Source organism: Oncorhynchus mykiss, chromosome 27, assembly GCF_013265735.2.
Source record: "Oncorhynchus mykiss isolate Arlee chromosome 27, USDA_OmykA_1.1, whole genome shotgun sequence".
NCBI classification, from domain to species: Eukaryota; Metazoa; Chordata; class Actinopteri; order Salmoniformes; family Salmonidae; genus Oncorhynchus; species Oncorhynchus mykiss.
Window position 1 is genome coordinate 9,640,232 of NC_048591.1, and position 18,212 is coordinate 9,658,443.

An 18,212-nucleotide genomic window follows, 5' to 3' on the forward strand; every position below is an offset into this window, starting at 1 on the left:
AGGCCGTCATTGAAAATAAGAATTTGTTCTTAACTGACTTGCCTGGTTAAATAAAGGTGTAAAAAAAAAAAAAAAAAAAAAATATATGTCAGTCTTAAGAAGTGAATGGATCAAAACTCCATAATATTATGTGAGGTACATGCAGCTCATCTGAAAATGTTGGAATATGTCTGCCTTATGCTTGTAGGTGTGTGTGTTTGTTTGTGGGGGAGTGTTTGCACAGAGTTTTGATTCTTGTCCATCCAGTGTGTATCAGCGTGGAAATGTAGCGAAGTGTAACTAATCAGATTTCTTCAAATCAGATTCCTCAGCTTCTTGCATTTTCATGGATGATTTTTAAACTTCCCCTTTATACAGTAAAAGATTCCTGTTTTTGTTTTTTGTTTTTTTTTATATATGTGGAGTTCAAGATCTGTACATGCGTCATGAAATTAAAGAACAGTGTGAACAGAGGAGTATAGATCTATTTTTCTTCTACTATGGAATGTGTGTGTGTGTGTGTGTGTGTGTGTGGAATGGTATGTCGTGTGATTCTGATTTTTGCCATAGTGCGACGGCCTGTAAGTATCTGGGCTAGTGGGTGAACTGAAAGGGGGTTTTGTGCTGGTGCATGCAAAAAATGCACCCAGGAATGTTATAAATTCAATTAGTACGCAAATGAGTGAATGTCGGAAGAATTTCCAGATGACCTGTCCATGGCTGGCCAGTGAAAGTGAATTCTGATGCATAGGGTCAGGGAATCAGGATTGTGTGGCTAAAGAGGAGACATAGTCTTGATTAACAGGGCCACTCAGTTCACCCATGCTAATGAGGCAAATTGTGATGTTTTCAATCTATGCTTTTTGGTTGTTTTGTCCTGTTTTCCTAATGACTAGTAGAGGGGGAGTCGATTATAGAGAGCAAATTGCTGGTTTGTGTGTTTGGCACAACTGTTAACAACATAATTTAGGACCTGTGTAAAGACGGAAGGGCACGGCACGCTAGATTGGACTCTGGACCGAGATATACTGCCGGGGATCTGGTGCCACCGGCCATATGACTGTAAAAACGGAACAAGTAAATGCTGCTATTATCCCTTGAAGGACAAGCATTGCGGGCCCAGTGGAGAAACGGGTGTCTGCTGAGTAAATGAGACTTGTCCCCCGAGACATTCTGAGTAAACAGACCTTTCCAGCTGACTTCTAAGGCACTGACACTGATGTACCATTTGCACAGCAAGTGTGCGTACTGTAAAAGCCAGTGTGAAGAATGTCTGCATTATTCCCCTGGATTTGTCCCTGAATCCTTCTCTAACTGTACAGTACTGGCCAATGTTTTTAGGCCAATCTAGTAAAAACTGAGATGAAAGGAACTTTATTTTTTTTTCTCTGTGGATATGGTTCTCTGCAGCAAAGTGATTTGTTTTGCTATATTCCTGCTAAAGCACCAGCAGTATATTTCAGAGCCTATGAAATAAATAAATATATAAGTATGAGCTAGCATGACTCACGTTAGTTACCATCGCCAACTGAGTTTTGAGACGGCTCCTGAGAAGGACTGCAATGATCAGGCTAACTATTTGAAGTTTGGACTCCAGAAGGAGCAACTGACCTTGCAGAAAGAAAGTGCATAGACAGACAGTACTACAAGTCTCTACGCTCAATAGAAGCCTTGCCTGAAGTGTTCCCACTATATATCACAGGTTATACAGTATCTTACCTCAACTTAAGAGAAGCAAAAAAATGTATGTTATTGTGAAGCTGCTCTTGTGAATAAGCTGGCCAAAATTCCAACAGAGCTCTAACAAGGAGGCATTGTTAGCACTGTAAATAAGAAAAACAAGTTAATTGAATCACAACACAAACCAAACTGCACAAGCCATTGGGCTTCCTGAGTTGAAATCCTTTACTTTACTCCATCCTTTGCCTTGAATTTTATGTCTGATTTAAATTGTCAGCTATAAAAGTATCAACTTTCTCATATCACATATTTAATATTTGCATATTTGTCAGAGTATGTCTACATGTAAAAAAAAAAAAACAATATGGAGGGGAGGGAGTGTTGTCATGCTGGCTCACTTGGCTAGTTGTCAGGATATTTAGTGAGTAACTCCTTCATCCTGCTTTCTGCACTACACACAATGGTGGACAAAAAGTACTCAATTGTCATACTTGAGTAAAAGTAAAGATGCCTTAATAGAAAATGAATCAAAAGTGAAAGTCATCCAGTAAAATTACTTGAGTAAGTCTAAAAGTATGTGGTTTTATATATACTTAAGTATCAAAAGTAAAAGTACAAATTGAAAATTCCTTTAAGCAAACCAGATGGCACAATTTTCTTTTTAATTTATGGATAGCCAGGGTCACACTCCAACACTCAGACATAATTTGCAAACAAAGCATTTGTGTTTAGTGAGTCTGCCAGATCAGAGGCAGTATGGATGACCAGGGATTTTCTCTTGGTAAGGGTGCGAATTGGACCATTTTCTGTCCTGCAAAGTGGAGACAGAATGGCGGCAGGGTAGCCTAGTGGTTAGAGCGTTAGACTAGTAACCTGAACAGGCAGTTAACCCACTGTTCCCAGACCGTCATTGAAAAGAAGAATTTGTTCTTAAAGTACTTTACACTACTGGTTACAACTAAGCTAATGAAAATGTCAAGTGTTGGAGGAATACACACATGTTGACCTCCTGGGATTTAGGGCACAGGGTTCACATGTTCCCCACCTGTGGAAAGAGGTTTTTCACATCCACTAGGGTTGGCAGAGGGATTGACTAACAAAATGGTGTTTCACAGTTGTGTAGCTCTGTTGTTCCATAGGTATTCTGTGACCGGTCCCCTACCCTATGTCACAATGGCTAAATCCATGGTTGTTCCCCATCGCATCTCTGCCCTCAGCCTAGCACTGGTGGGGGGAGATAGCATGCAGCTAATCAACAGAATGGATCACCATTGGCCAGGGCCCCACATCACACCCCTCCCATCCAACCCTCAGCGGGAGGCTGGCACAACAACAGCCATGATTGAGATTGACAGGTTGTGCACACATAAAGAGATTATAGGGAAATCCCTGGGAAGGCATCACTTCAGGACAGGATTGTTGTAGTATTGGGTGGCTATGACAGCTGCAACGTCAAAGTCTCCCATGCATGAGCAGTGGCGTCAACGTGGCCTCTGCTGTGAGCGACACAACCAGTCGGCACATCTAGAAAGGTCAGCTTTCTGTGCTGTGTGTGTGTGTGGACCGTTCCCTGGACATCCAGATGAAGTATCTAAATGCATTGTGAACACCGATGCGGGGAGACGTGCCCATAAGACACCTACAGGTGGTGGTGGATGGACGTGTGAAGACACAGTCAGGGCATCCATTTTGGTGCGGATGAACTCTGAAGTGGCCGTTGGTTGAGGTATGGGATGATAGTCTATGGTTTAACCAATCATTGGTTTGTCTGGTTATGGGAAGGTTGATTGGGATGGTCTGACAACGCAGAGGAAGCAAACCACCTCCCTCATTTGGATAGATAACCAGAGGTGTGTTCCATATTTGCCTCATCAGTGAATCACAGTACATCAGCGGGTCCATCAGTCAACATTGTCAAACAGTCATGTACTCCATTGCTTCCTCCCTGCTCTCGATGAGCACTGAATTCAGATGATAAAAAATAATAAAGCATTCCACATATTTTCCTCCAGGGCAGGAACTGCAAAAAAAAAAAGAGATACCATGGCCCGTCACGATCTGTTTCAGAGGAGAGTGTGGCTCAAACCTAATTACACAGATTAATGTACCGTGGAAAGTGCCATTACCTAAATGGACCCAAAAAGAGAGTGGAGGACTCCGCACATCAAAACCCAAACATTTTCGGTCTAAATGCTAATGGATGCCTCAAATCGGCCAGATGAAAAAACATATCTTTGCACTGCCTTGCTCTCTCCTAAGATGGATACGATTTTGAGCACTCTTTCATTCCAGTGCCTAGGCTACTTCAGTTGACAATGACTGTTAGCCCAGATAAATTCCCCCTTCCCTATCGCCTCCACTCTGTTGTAATTCGTCTGAATGGATGTCTTGTGAGAAATATTCGGAGGCTGACCGAGGCATGCATCAAAGCACAGGCATTGAAAAGTACCCCCCCCCCCCCCTCCTCTTTTTAACCCTGACTCCTCCTCCATGGTCTTCCCATTGTTCGTCATTGTTTCTGCAGTCCACATTGATTAAATGGAAGGCTTAATCCTTCTAACACCATACTTTTATAGATAGTGATGTCGGCCTATTGTAAATCTATTTGCAGTAAATGAAGGGGCTGCAGATGCAATTAGATTGGCTGCCAGCGCATCCGAGCCAGTGTGTTTACGGCTGGGTGTCAGAGCACGTGCTGGTCATCAGGCTGCAGAAACCGGCTTCTTAAAATAAGACCTTGTCACCCTGGACAAGAGACCGGGAAATGGAGTTGACAGGAAGTGTGAGCCTGACATACATGCACACGCTGTCGCCTGGCATTAGTGAGGCTTCACTTAAATGTGTTCACACTGAAATCCCTCCGCTTGGGGGACATTTGTTTTTATGTTTCAGTCCCTGTAGGGACTCTGCTGTCTGCTGGCTGTGGGATGTCTGGGTCTGAGAGCAGACAGACATCCGATACAGAATGCCAAAAACTAAAGCCATTACTTTAACACTGTTCAAAGCTCCCATCCCTTGTAGGTTGGAACTTAATTTGTACTGACTGTTATGGTGACAAGTGGCCTAGCGGTTAAGAGCTTTAGGCCAGTAACCGAAATGTTGATGGTTCGAATCCCTGAGCTGACTAGGTGAAAAATCTGTCGGTGTGCCATTGAGTGAGGCACTTAACCCTAATTACTCCTGTAAATCACTCTGGATAAGAGTGTCTGCTAAATGACTGAAATGTAGTGGTGCATCTGAATGGGTGTTATTTATGATCAAGCCCTTGAATGGAAAATATGTCATTACCTTACACACACGTCACCAGAGGCGGCAAGAGCCTCTCCAGGCACAGACAGCTTTCCCTCTGCCTGTCTGCGACATCCAAATGACATTGGGATTTGCTCACTCGGATAGCGGCTGAAAATAATGTATTCTCTGATTGGATCAGCCAGTGATGGAGGGGAAGGAATGATGAAATATTTCAGGCACGTTGGCTCCAACCTGCCTAAGCTGGTCAGAGGCATAGGAGAGCCAGCAGTTCTAGCGGGTGATCCCACACAAAAGACAAACACCCCACTCTGGAGATAAATGACCACCCCAAAAAGAACAGCTAACTGAGGGCTACTGGGAAGAGCCCACTGTGTATTGTTGTTGAGGAAGCATAGATGGTAGAAACTCCACCTACTGTAACAGAGGTGCCATCCTCCACCCTACCAAGCCATGCCCACCAAATTATTTATTGTGCCAAACTTTGGTAACATTCTGAATTCCCGCTTCAGCTAATGTCTGCACCTTTCTTAAACCCTTTGATGCAACATCCCATATAAGGAGAGGATTTCACATGGAGCCATGCATGACACGGGGCTAGCTCGGCTGCACCATGCCCCCTGTGCCCTTAAACATTAAATGGATGCCTTGCTGACTCAAAGCCAGCAGTGTAGCCTAGCCTGCACAGATAGACATGCTGGCATCCTCCACAAGGAAATGAAGGCTCAGGGAACGAAAGAGACCAAGTCCTCGCAGATGTACTGTCTTATAAAATATGAATCACGCAGCAATGCTTTTCCAGTGTAGCGCACAATTTACTCTATCCAGGGGACAAATGTTGTCCAATATGAAAATGGACAGGCACAGACAGATATGATGGCATCCATACAGACTGCCTGAGCCCACGGCACAATGTTCCACTGCATCCTCCCTTTGCTCTGGCGCCCCAGGCCCACTGATGGAATTTTTGTGATGGGCTATTTCTCTCCATACACCTTAATTTGTCTTCTGTGTTGCTGTCTCACTGTGTGGCAAGCAAATGGCCACTTGGCTCTCCAACATGGCTGAACAATGCTGATTGGTGAGGCGAAGGCGGATACATCGTGTGGAATCAAGAGATGGTTTCCAGAAGAAGAAAAATCATGTAATTAAAGGGCTTTTCCTCTGTGTATTTAATTGGTGGTGGACATTGTGATTGATTAAATGAATTTACTTTCCAATGGACAGTTCATCCACTTGAGGTGTCAATTGTTCTTCATGTGCTTGAAGGGCCATTGTTCCCAAGTCACATGAGTTCAAGACTAAGATACAAAGCAACGGTTGGCTGCACACCAAAATTATGGGAATGGGAGCACATGGGAGGATAACCTGTCCTAAGATTACACGACTTTGCGCTTTAAATCGCACAATTTTACGCATATCAAATGCAAGTGGCTCTTCGCTCTACTGGGCAAATTACTGAGGGGAAACAAATCCGAACCGTACTCTAACCCTCTTGCCTAGTTAAATAAAGGTTAAATTACTAAAATTAACCCGCTTAGTAGTGGGGGTGGGGTGGGTGATCTCCATGGTTGCTAAGGGCAACGGGTGAGCTAGATGGTCTGTATTTGCGGAGCCGCAGCTGCGCGTCTGTTAATACCAACGCGACCCTCACGTCCCCGCGCAATTCTCCACACTGGGTTGGCTGCTTCAAGGCATGAGGATGCGAGCAGGGATTTAGTTTGTGTCTTTTCCCGTCTGGAGCAGTTTATTACCTTTCTCCCGCACACAGAAACGGATTTAGCCACACGAAACAAGGTTTGCAGAGATTATTCGTTTTTTTCTTGTAGCCTGTTTGTTAAATAAGCTATTAAATGCATATGATGATTAATTTATGCGATTTACATTAACCGTTTGATTAACCTTTTTAGTCATACAATATGGCTGGCTATTGATGATGAAGATCTTGGATGGGCAGCACAGCTTGGTTTTTGTTGAAGGATCTTAACGTTGAGGGACTATGAACAGGCTGTTGATGGGTGAACGTGCGCGCTCGGTGCATCTCAACTCTGGATAGCCTACATAAATTAAATGTTTGTCTTTTTCTGGCATTGCTTTGGTTCGATAGACACTTGTTTGGGAAGACAATTGTGCGCTCCAAAACGTACTTTGGTGCCTGAGGACCTGAGGCTCCTCATTAAATCAACTTCCACTCCCATTCGCCAGACTGCCTCCTTACACGTTATAATTTAAGGGCATTCAAGTGTGAATTTTAACGGGGCCAAGTATGACCTTAATTCCGTTTTTACAAATGTGATCTCTCACGAGAGGGAAAACATTTTAAGAGAATAGACAAGCGCTGGATTTGTTGGGAATGTGGCGCTGTTGTTTTTTTTTTTTTATCAGTGAGGATTTCATATTACTAATCACGCATGTGTTGATTCCAGGATTATATGAATGTAATATTGACTCATTCATCGAAAAGATGGCTACAAAGCATTTTTTTCCCTCGACATTACTTTTGCCAGTGATGATGCATTTACGCGTTATAACGCGGGACAGCTTTCTCAATAGGGCAGCCCATCTATTGTTCGGAATGCGTCTTGGCTACAACTTGGAAATCATTTCTGTTGTTGTGGTTAAATTAACGGGTTGAATTCTCTTACATAGGCAATAGCCCAAACATTTCGAGAGGAAAACATAAGTTTAAAATAATTCGGTAACGTTTATTTTAGGCTAGCCTGCACAAAACTGGGCTTGTGGCTTTGTTACATTAGCAATGCAAATGAGTGTTTGAAAAGCACGGGCACCTGCTGTCTCAAGCATATGCATTGGTTTTTTCACCAGTGTGTAGTGAAAAACATTAGCGTGAGCAACAACAGTGGTTTGCTTTCAAAATAAAAGTCCCCTAATTGAAATGTATACAAATAGTGGAATCCTGCCACAATTGGACTACATTCAACTAATATGCACTGTACAGCTTAATCTATGGATTGTGCACCCATGAAATGGGGTATCAGCATGCCCAGTGACACCCACAGAACATAACATAAGATTATCATCTTAGCTCTTATTGCAGGACTTTGACTGTAGAAAATCAACTCCCAACTTGGCTTGTATTGCGCAAAAGACGCTAATATGTGTGTAAACTCTACAGATTTTTGTTCTGTGGGTGTCACTGAGTAGGCTGATACATTTTATGGGTGCACAATCCATAGGTTAGGCCAGGGTTTCCCAAACTCGTTCCTCAGGATCCCAATGGATGCACATTTTGGTGTTTGCCCTAGTACAACACAGCTGTTTCAACTAATCACGAAGCTTTGATAATTTGAATCAGCTGTCTAGAGTTAGGGCCAAAACCAAGATGTGCAACCTTTGGGTTACCGAGTTTGAGAAACGCTGGGTTAGGCTGTAGAGTGCAATATGAGTTTCAATACGCATGATAGACTAACTGGGGAGGTGATTTTCCCCAGTCAAAGCCCTGCAATAAGAGCTAAGACGCTAATATTTGTGTAAACTCTACGAAGTTGTGTTCTGTGTGTGTGTCACTGGGTAGGCCGATACCCAATTTAATGGGTTCAGAATCCATAGGTTGTGCAGTGCATATATACATATCAGTGGTGGTAAAACTACAACCGTTTCATACTTGAGTAAAATTCCTTATATCCTGAACAAAAATGTAAACGCAACATGCAACAATTTCAAGTGTTTTACTGAGTTATGGGGCTGGTGTGCCATGGATTTAGGAGCAGGGTTGCTTGTTTTGTACTTAATGAGTAACCTTGGGTTACTTTTAGCTTTTTTTGCATTGTTTATGCAAGTCAGTCAATTTAAATAAATTCATTAGGCCTTATCGTAAGGTTTTCACATGACTGGGAATACAGATATGCATCTGTTGGACAATGCCTTAAAAAAAGGTAGGGGGTGTGGATAAAAATGGTGTGACCCCCATTTGCTTCATGCAACGGGACACATTTGGCTGTGCAAAGTAACTGGATATTGGCGGGAACTGGAACACGCTGTCGTACACGTTGATCCAGAGCATCCCAAACATGCTCAATGGGTGACATGTCTGGTGAGTATGCAGGCCGTGGAGGAACTGGGAAATTTTCTGCTTCCAGGAATTGTGTACAGATTTTTGCGACATGGGACCGTGCATTATCATGCTGAAACATGAGGTGATGGAGGCGGATGAATGGCATGGCATTGGGCCTCAGGATCTCGTCACGGTATCTCTGTGCATTCAAATTGCCATCGATAAAATGCAATTGTGTTCGTTGTCCTTAGCTTATGCATGCCCATACCATAACCCCACCGCCACCATGGGTCACTCTGTTCAGCAAACCGCTCGTCCACACGAGTGCATACACTCTGTCTGCCATCTGCCCAGTACAGTTGAAAATGGGAGTAATCCATGAAGAGCACACTTCTACAAAGGTGAGCATTTGCCCATTGAAGTCGGCCCATTGAGTTTCCCTGAGACGGTTTTTGACAGATTGTGCAGAAATTCTTCGGTTGTGCAAACCCACAGTTTCATCAGCTGTCCGGGTGGCTGATCTCAGACGATCCAGCAGATGAAGAAGCCGATTGTGGAGGTCCTGGGCTGGCATGGTTACACTTGGTCTGCGGTTGTGAGGCCGGTTGGACGTACTGCCAAATTCTCAAAAACAACCTTTGGTAGAGGAATGCACATGAAATTATCTGGCAACAGCTCTTGAGGACATTACTGCAGTCAGCATGCCAATTGCACACTCCCTCAACTTGTGGCATTGTGTTGTGTGACAAAACTTGTGTGAAAAAACACATTTTAGAGTGGCCTTTTATTGTCCCCCAGCACAAGCTGCAGTTGTGTAATGATCATGCTGTTTAATCAGCTTCTTGATATACCACACCTGTCAGGTGGATAGATTATCTTGGCAAATGAGAAATGCTCACTAACAGGGATGTAAACAAATGTATTCTCAAAATGTGAGAGAAATAAGCTTTTTTGGAAAATGTATGCTATCTTATTTCAGCTCATGGAACATGGGACCAACACTTTACATGTGTGTTTATATTTTTGTTCAGTATATTAAGCAAACCATCAGGCACAAATGGCTTGTTTTTTTATTTTATTTACGGACGTACAAGGGCACACTCCCAACGCTCAGACATCATGTACAAACACACTATTTGGTGTCAGGGAAAATACATGGGAGTACAAAGTACATGTTTTCTTTAGGAGTATAGTGGACTAAAAGTAAATAGTAGGGATGCACGATATATCGGTGAGCATATCGGAATCGGGCCGATATTAGCTAAAAATGCCAACATCGACATTGGCCGATTGTCTAGGTTAACACCGATGTGCAAAACCAATGTCAATGCTGACGTGCATACCTATAAAACATAGGTAGATGACGTAATGAGGCCACGAAAAATACAGCGCTACACAGAACAAAAGCAGAAAATTACTAAGCAGACACTTCCAACAACCAAACAAGTTCAAGTCGAGCAGTCATTTGAAAGAGTAAAAAAATTCAGCGAGACAACTCAAAGGCGAAATCCATTGTCAAGATGATGGATTTTCATTGCCCTTGACAATCAACTGTTCTCTGTTGTGGATGATGTTGGCTTTCGCTGACTGGTTGAGCACCTCGAGCCCCAGTACACACTAACCAAGTAGGCGCTATTTTTCAGATGTTGCCCTACCGGAGTTACACAGTATTGAAATTAGAGGTCGACGATTATGATTTTTCACCGCCGATACCGATTATTGGAGGACCAAAAAATGTATCGGCCAATATATATATATATATATATTTGTAATAATGACAATTACAACAATACTGAATGAACACTTTTATTTTAACTTAATACATCAATAAAATCTATTTAGTCGCAAATAAATAAAGAAACATGTTCAATTTGGTTTAAATAATGCAAAAACAAAGTGTTGGAGAAGGAAGTAAAAGTGCAATATGTGCCATGTAAAAAAGCTAACATTTAAGTTCCTTGCTCAGAACATGAGAATATATGAAAGCTGGTGGTTCCTTTTAACACAAGTCTCAATATTCCCAGGTAAGAGGTTCTAGGTTGTAGTTATTATAGGAATTATAGGACTATTTCTCTCTATACCATTTGTATTTCATATACCTTTGACTATTGGATGTTCTTATAGGCACTATAGTATTGCCAGCCTAATCCTGGGAGTTTATAGGCTTGAAGTCATAAACAGCGCAATGCTTGAAGCACAGCGAAGAGCTACTGGTAAATGCAGGAAAGTGGTGTTTGAATGAATGCTTACGAGCCTGCTGCTGCCTACCACCGCTCAGTCATACTGTTATATCCAATCATAGACCTAATTATAATATAACACACAGAAATACAAGCCTTAGGTCATTAATATGGTAAAGTCCGGAAGCTATAATTTCGAAAACAAGACGTTTATTCTTTCAGTGATATACGGAACCGTTCCGTATTTTATCTAACGGGTGGCATCCCTAAGTCTAAATATTGCTGTTACATTGTACAATCTTCAACGTTATGTCATAATTATGTACAATTCCGGCAAATTAATTACGGTCTTTGTTAGGAAGAAATGGTCTTCACACAGTTCGTTACGAGCCAGGCAGCCCAAACTGCTGCATATACCCTGACTCTGCTTGCACAGAACGCAAGAGAAGTGACACAATTTCCCTAGCTAAAATAAATTCATGTTAGCAGGCAATATTAACTAAATATGCAGGTTTTAAAATATATACATGTGTATTGATTTTAAGAAAGGCATTGATGTTTATGGTTAGGTACATTGGTGCAACGACAGTGCTTTTTTTCGCAAATGCGCTTGTTAAATCATCACCTGTTTGGCGAAATAGGCTGTGATTCGATGATAAATTAACAGGTACCGCATCGATTATATGCAACGCAGGACAAGCTAGATAAACTAGTAATATCATCAACCATGTGTAGTTAACTAGTGATTATGTTAAGATTGATTGATTGTTTTTTATAAGTTAAGTTTAATGCTAGCTAGCAACTTACCTTGGCTCTTGCTGCACTCGTGTTAAAGGTAGTCAGCCTGCCATGCAGTCTCCTCGTGGAGTGCAATATAATCGGTGTCCAAAAATACTGATTACCGATTGTTATGAAAACTTGAAATCGGCCCTAATTAATCGTCCATTCTGATTAATTGGTCGACCTCTAGTTGAAATGCACATCTGTGAGCTACTTGCCAAAAAAAACTATATTGGATATTGGTATCGGCCAAAAATGTAATATCGGTGCATCCCTAGTAAATAGTAAAGTACAAATTAAGTTAACCCACTGTTCCCCAAGCTCCGTGGATGTTGATTTAAGGCAGCCCCTCTGATTCAGAGGGGTTGGGTTAAATGCGGAAGACACATTTCAGTTGAATGCATTTAGTTGTACAACTGACTAGGTATCCCTCTTTCCCTACTTAGTTAGTTACACTATAAATAAATCGCTCTGTTATTTCCTGGTTGCTAAAACTCTTAACAGTTCACCTAATTTTTGTTTACGTGACAAAATGTAGAGAATCATTGTACCATCTGTGAAATATTTTTTCCATAACCTAACCTTTTTGTTTGAGCAAGTATATGTAGTGTAGAGAATCATTGTACCATCTGTGAAATATTTTTTCCATTTGAAGTTGGTGTACAAAACTGAAAGTAAAATATGCAAAAACAAAACTTGAAAACGGGAAGCATAGAAATAGGGCACATAGAACAAATCTACCGCTTCTTAAACTTGCCTTCAAGTAGAATGATAGATCTATAACTCACATTTCTATGTGAATTTGGTCGGGTCGCTTATTTATTTACTTATTTTTTACTTATTTTTTTTAAAAAACCTAAGTACTTTACACCATTGATAAGTAGTGCAGTGCAATTACAAGATATATATATATATATATATAAAGGACAATTATGGGCGAACAAATATATATATTTGTTTTGTTTTTTTTTTTGGGGGGGGGGGGGTAAACTAATAATTGTCCTTTGTTGACTTTATATAACAACATTCGCCCACAAAAATCTAGTCCAATTGTGGCATGATTCCACTATTTTGTTATCTATTTGTATTAGTTTCAATGGGGTACCTTTATTTTGAATGCGAACTCCCGAGGCCCCCCCCCCCCCATTTCTCTCGGTCTGTCCCTCATTAAAATTATGTTCTATTTCTGCAGCGCATGATTGGAGCTCACAGCTAAACTCAATCGCAGGGGCATCTTAAACCCCCTCGCTCTCACTGCCGGTTTAACATAACAAAGGGGGAATAGAGTACTCGGATGAAAACCAGACAAAAAGGCTAAAGCGCGCGATTGTCCTTGTGGCAGGACATGCAAGCGTGGTCTCCACTCCCTCCACAGACGCACATTTGCCCGCAGTAGAAACCTAACTGGGAAATCAGATTAAAATGTGTTATTAGTATCGTGCTCCTTTCTCGAAATACAAGAAAATTGTATTACAATGTATGTTGCTGTATTCATTTTACGTCACATGCAGTCACAGGGACCGTTTGAATCATCGAATATGCCAAAGTATGACTAGCCGACATCATAAGGTGCACCTCTGGTGTTTTAGATTGGAGAGAGAATCTATTTCAAATTCTCAGATGGATGATTCGGAGAGAACGTGAAATCGGTATTAATCTATAAAGATAGTTTAACCATGGATGACATTGCTACGTTGCAAAATAACCCAATGCAGACTGGAGAACAAGGGCAGTGCTCCAAAACACAATATGAGATAAACGGGTTGTCTGTGGGTGAAGAGATGTCTATTATAAGGGGGTCTATAGAAGTCTATAGAAAATCATGGCCAGAGAAAAAAAAAATCATTTATTTTTTGCCTATAACCTTGTAATGATGTTATGATGCATTTATAAACACTTTCCCAGATAAAAAAATTATCAAGGTGGCTTTTACTTTGGAAGCAGACATGTAATGTCTTCAAGCAATAGACATTTTAAAATTAGCTACGCCTTTTTCTTTGTCATTTTCCATTATGGAGATTTGCTGAAGATTTTCGATTTTCACTCGCCTCTGCTGTCATTCCATGTTATTGTGTAAGCGTACTATCTAGAATGTCAGCTTGTTTTTCCTGGATACTAAAGCCCAGACATAAACCCTTCAAATGGTGCTGAATACTAAACAAAACCACTGATCCACTTTTCTAAACAGCAATGCTCTCTAGCCTCTAGGTGACAGGAGTCAAACCCTTGTGGCAACATGAGATTATCTGGGGCATGTTATGCCCTGTGTTTATTCCCCTCTGACTGCTCAGGGCCATACATGTCATTTCCACATTCTTCAAATTACCCATCACCTCTCACGTAGAATTTGTCACGTTACATTATGTTGGTTTGTGGTTGGATGCATTGGCTTTAAATCTTTTTGTGCAGAGCTTTGCTGTTTTAGAGATGCAGTGTGTATTGCATCTGCTCTGTCTGGAGTACCCTAGACTAAGTAATGGACTGTCTGTGTTGTTGATTTATACATTGAATCCTTTCTAATTTCATTTCCACCAGGTTCGTGGCCCCCATTCTCACCACGGAATATGATGCAGAGGTCCTCCTCTCCGAAGGGAAGTTGGATGGGAATACTGCCATACGTGTCAGCTCGTGATCAATGAACTCAGTCCATTCAATCACTAAAGGAACTAACCTGAACTACTGAAGAAAAAGAGGGGATATAACGACACAGACACCTTTTTGCGGATATGGCGGCGACAGATGCATGTGCAGCACCTGTACAGGAAGATGGCACCACCACCACCGAGACCAAAACAGAGGTGGAGCCCACAAACTCAGACACTGTCACAGAGGCTGTCACGTCTCCACCCGAAGAGGTACAACCTGCCGGAGAGACCACAGAGAGCACAGAGCAGCCGGCCGATGGCAAAGCTAAACAGGCCTCTGAGAATATTTTCTCTTCCTTCCTGAATAAGAGTGGACTGGGAAAAGTCATGGGAGGGAAGAAGAAGAAGGAGCAGAGCACTGAGGCTGTGGAGGCTAATGGAGAGGGCAACACAGAGCAGAAAAAGGCCTCTGCCCAAGCAGAAGAGCCGGCAGCCAATGGCACAGAGGCAGCGGCAGAGGACCAGGCCAATGAGAAAGTGCCGGAGAACCAGGTGAAGGTCCGATCCAAATCCTTGGACAGGTTAGAGGACCCTGAGGCCCTCAATGCCACAGTGGACACATTGGAAGATGTCCCGGCAGCAGAAGAGTCAGAGAAGCCTGCCTCTAGTGCAGCGACCAAACACATGAAACGCTGGCATTCCTTCAAGAAGCTTATGGCCCAGAAGAGTCACAAGAAGAGCACAGAAGAGTCTAAGGACGCTGAGGGCAGCGAGGGTGCATCTGGGGGCACTCCTGGTGACACAAGTACACTGGACTCCAAGGCCTCAGAATCCAGTGGCCAGAAACGGTGGAAACTGAAAAGGTCATGGACATTCCAGGGGCTGAAGAGAGACCCGTCAGTCATAGGCATCAGCAAAGCCGATAAGAGCGAGAAGGCGGAAGGGGAGGAAAACCCCACAGAGAACGATGAAGCGGCTGCGCCTGAAACAGACGAAGCCAAGGCACAGGTAGACGGTGAAACACAGGAGAAGACCAACACAGACGGAGAGGAGGAAAAAGGAGCCACCGCCGCCCCACACAAATCAATGAACCAACACGCAGATGAGATCTGGACCTCCTTCAAGAAACGTGTGATCCCCAAGTCCAAGCGGTCAGCAGACACGGTGGCTGCCAGCGGGGAGGAGGAAGGTGCTGCTGCATCTGAACTGGCCGAGCAGACGGAAGAGGCAGGTAAAGAACAGGCCAAGTCGGCCAAGACCAAGCGAACGCACTTCAACCGTGCCGTTTCGCTGAAAAACTTCATCATGAGAAAGGGGAAGAGCACCAGCGTGGACCAGGGAGACGGAGCTCCGAAAGAGGGTGAGGAGGCAGAAGACGGGGAGGCGAAGAACACAGAGGGCGCGGCTGCCCCAGCTGGCACGTCTGACAGCCGGCAGGGAGAAGCAGACGCTGCCCAGGGCGAGAGCAACGACAAAGGAGAGGTTCAGGTGGTCAATGAGCACACAGTCGCCGACGGAGAGGCAAAGGAGCCCACAACGAGCACACCGTCTGGTCCTGAGCCAGAGAAGGCCAACTCAGCTAAGCCCGCAGCACCAGCAGAGTCCGTGGCAGAGGTGAAAATCAACGGTGAGAATGGGTGCTCGAACGGCACGCCCGAAGAAGACGCCATACACAATCATGAAACGACCCCGAAGAAAGACGGACCAACAGACGAGGCCAAACAAGAAAACACAAACTCCATGAAGGACGCGAAGATGCTGAACCTCGGTACAGGAAATGCAGTTGCCCAAATTGGTGAGTTTGCAGTAGAAATAGACTGTGGTGATGGTGACCTCCAGCAAAATAGAGCTAACATGATGACACAGGCCAAATTAGAACTAGGGACTAGCTTTGAGAGGGGGGTGGGGATTCCTCAAAATGGAGGGTCCCATTCTGAGTCAGGGGAGGCCAACGCTGAGCCACGTGACCAAGAGGAAGCGCGGAAGAGGATGTTCTATGAGGCTGCTGCATCCACCGTACAGACAATTATGTCAGCGGCCACTGGACAGTTAGAAAATGAGAATAACTTTCTGGACAATGGTCAAAAGTGTTCTCATTGTGCCAATAGTGGGAACACTTTTGACCGTTGTCCAGAAAGTTCTTCTCATTTTCTAACTGTTCAAGAAAAGGTCATGTGATATTGACCTCAGTTTTCGTCATTGAGCGTTTACAAATATGGTGCTGGGTGAAGCTTTAAGTGGAAGCGTAGTGTAGTTATGTGATACTGGAAGCCGTTCACCTACTTTGATGCAACACTTTGAAATCCCTTTAAGGACACTCAACGCTGCAGTAGGTACATGAAGCATGTAAATAGTCAGGGAAAGAACCACTGAACCAAACGGTTACTCATAGGTATCCATGTCACAGCACACAATAGACAGGTCACTGTGTATAACAGGGCCACTTCATTATTGTAGGGAAAGAGGGTCAAAGAACATCAATAGCATTTAGTCAATCAAAGGATTAGTTAAATCAAAGTGTCACTTGGGCTGTCTAGGAACAAGATTAAGCACCTTTCTCCCTGGGGTACCAGTTTATCGATGAAAGTAGTTTTTCCTGCATGTTCGATTCACAGTTTTCAGTCAGGGGCCATGTCTACAATATTGTGATTCACTCTAAGGAGTAAGTCGAATGTGCTGTGAATCTGTCCAATAGTCTTTGAGTAATACTAACACTTCACAAAGACTAATTAAAATGTTTTCTATGAATGTTCTGATTTAAATGTATATTTTAATACATTTCATTTTTTTCTGTTATTATTTACCAGAGAAAAAGGCGGGAAACGTGTGACGACACACAAAGAGGATTAGATCTGCATGGGATTCGTTCAGCAAGGAGATTTGACACCCCCCCCCCCCCCCCCCCCCCCCCAACGGAGTAATCACATGTTTTTCGCCACGATTCTTCATGGTGAGAGCGATGCAATCCATATAGATGAAAAAATACTCAAAAGCAATAAATCAGTCATCAATCAGCGCAGTTCTTGCTTACCATTCCATGATCAATGTAAATGTTTTGCTTGTCCTCTACTAGTGAGATTTTATATTGTCAGCAGAAGGGAAGACATTCCATCCTTGTCAAATGTTAATCTCTATGATCTCTCATTCCAGGATCAAAAATACTTAGTTTTATATCAATTGCCATTTTTGTGTGTAGTTTTGTCAATAGATATTTCAAAGTGCACATTTGAAATGATTGCCCTAAAGACTGCCTCCCCCCCACCCCCAATGTGGATTCCTTAATTAAGTAATGTTTTAATCTCTTTCTGTGTTGTTTTTAGACTGTTGTGTACATGAATAAACCACCATAAAATATGAAGTCAAAATGTTTTTTTTTTCTTCTAAACACATCTTCTCACTGTTAATGCAGATTGATCTGCCGTTGATATGTTTTGTTGATCAATGATGTCACGTGTTCGCTAGGAAATTGTCAAAAACTAGAACAATAAAGATTCAAATCGAACTAAAAAAAACATAATTGTGGAGGCTATTTATGCATAAGATGTTGACCTACTGTGTGTAGGAAGGCATTATGGAAATGCTATTGGTCATTAATCTCTATTTTGATAATCCTACATCCTTTTACATAATGGCAGATTTGTGCAGTATGCATTATCTGGAGTACTTCCATTTCACAATGAATTGCGTCAACAGGTGAGCTCCTTCAGAGTAAATGACATCCTGTTGCAGATAAACATGTCTGCT

The 18,212-nt window shown here is 42.7% G+C and overlaps 1 protein-coding gene across 1 annotated transcript; it reads left to right on the forward strand.

The window, feature by feature from the left end:
• Positions 1-6,455: 6,455 nt before the first annotated feature.
• On the forward strand, positions 6,456-17,980 carry LOC110507491 (A-kinase anchor protein 12). The gene is made up of 3 exons (XM_021587512.2): positions 6,456-6,705; positions 14,419-16,263; positions 17,276-17,980. The coding sequence occupies exons 2-3, from the start codon at positions 14,610-14,612 to the stop codon at positions 17,296-17,298; spliced, it is 1,677 nt and encodes a 558-aa protein (XP_021443187.1). The 5' UTR covers positions 6,456-6,705; positions 14,419-14,609; the 3' UTR covers positions 17,299-17,980.
• Positions 17,981-18,212: the final 232 nt, after the last annotated feature.

Coding starts and splice junctions, on each gene's coding strand:
- LOC110507491 (XM_021587512.2), top strand. CDS start 14,610: ATGGCGGCGACAGATGCATGTGCAGCACCTGTACAGGAAGATGGCACC. Junction 16,264..17,275: donor AAATGCAGTTGCCCAAATTG/GTGAGTTTGCAG, acceptor ATTATTTACCAG/AGAAAAAGGCGGGAAACGTG.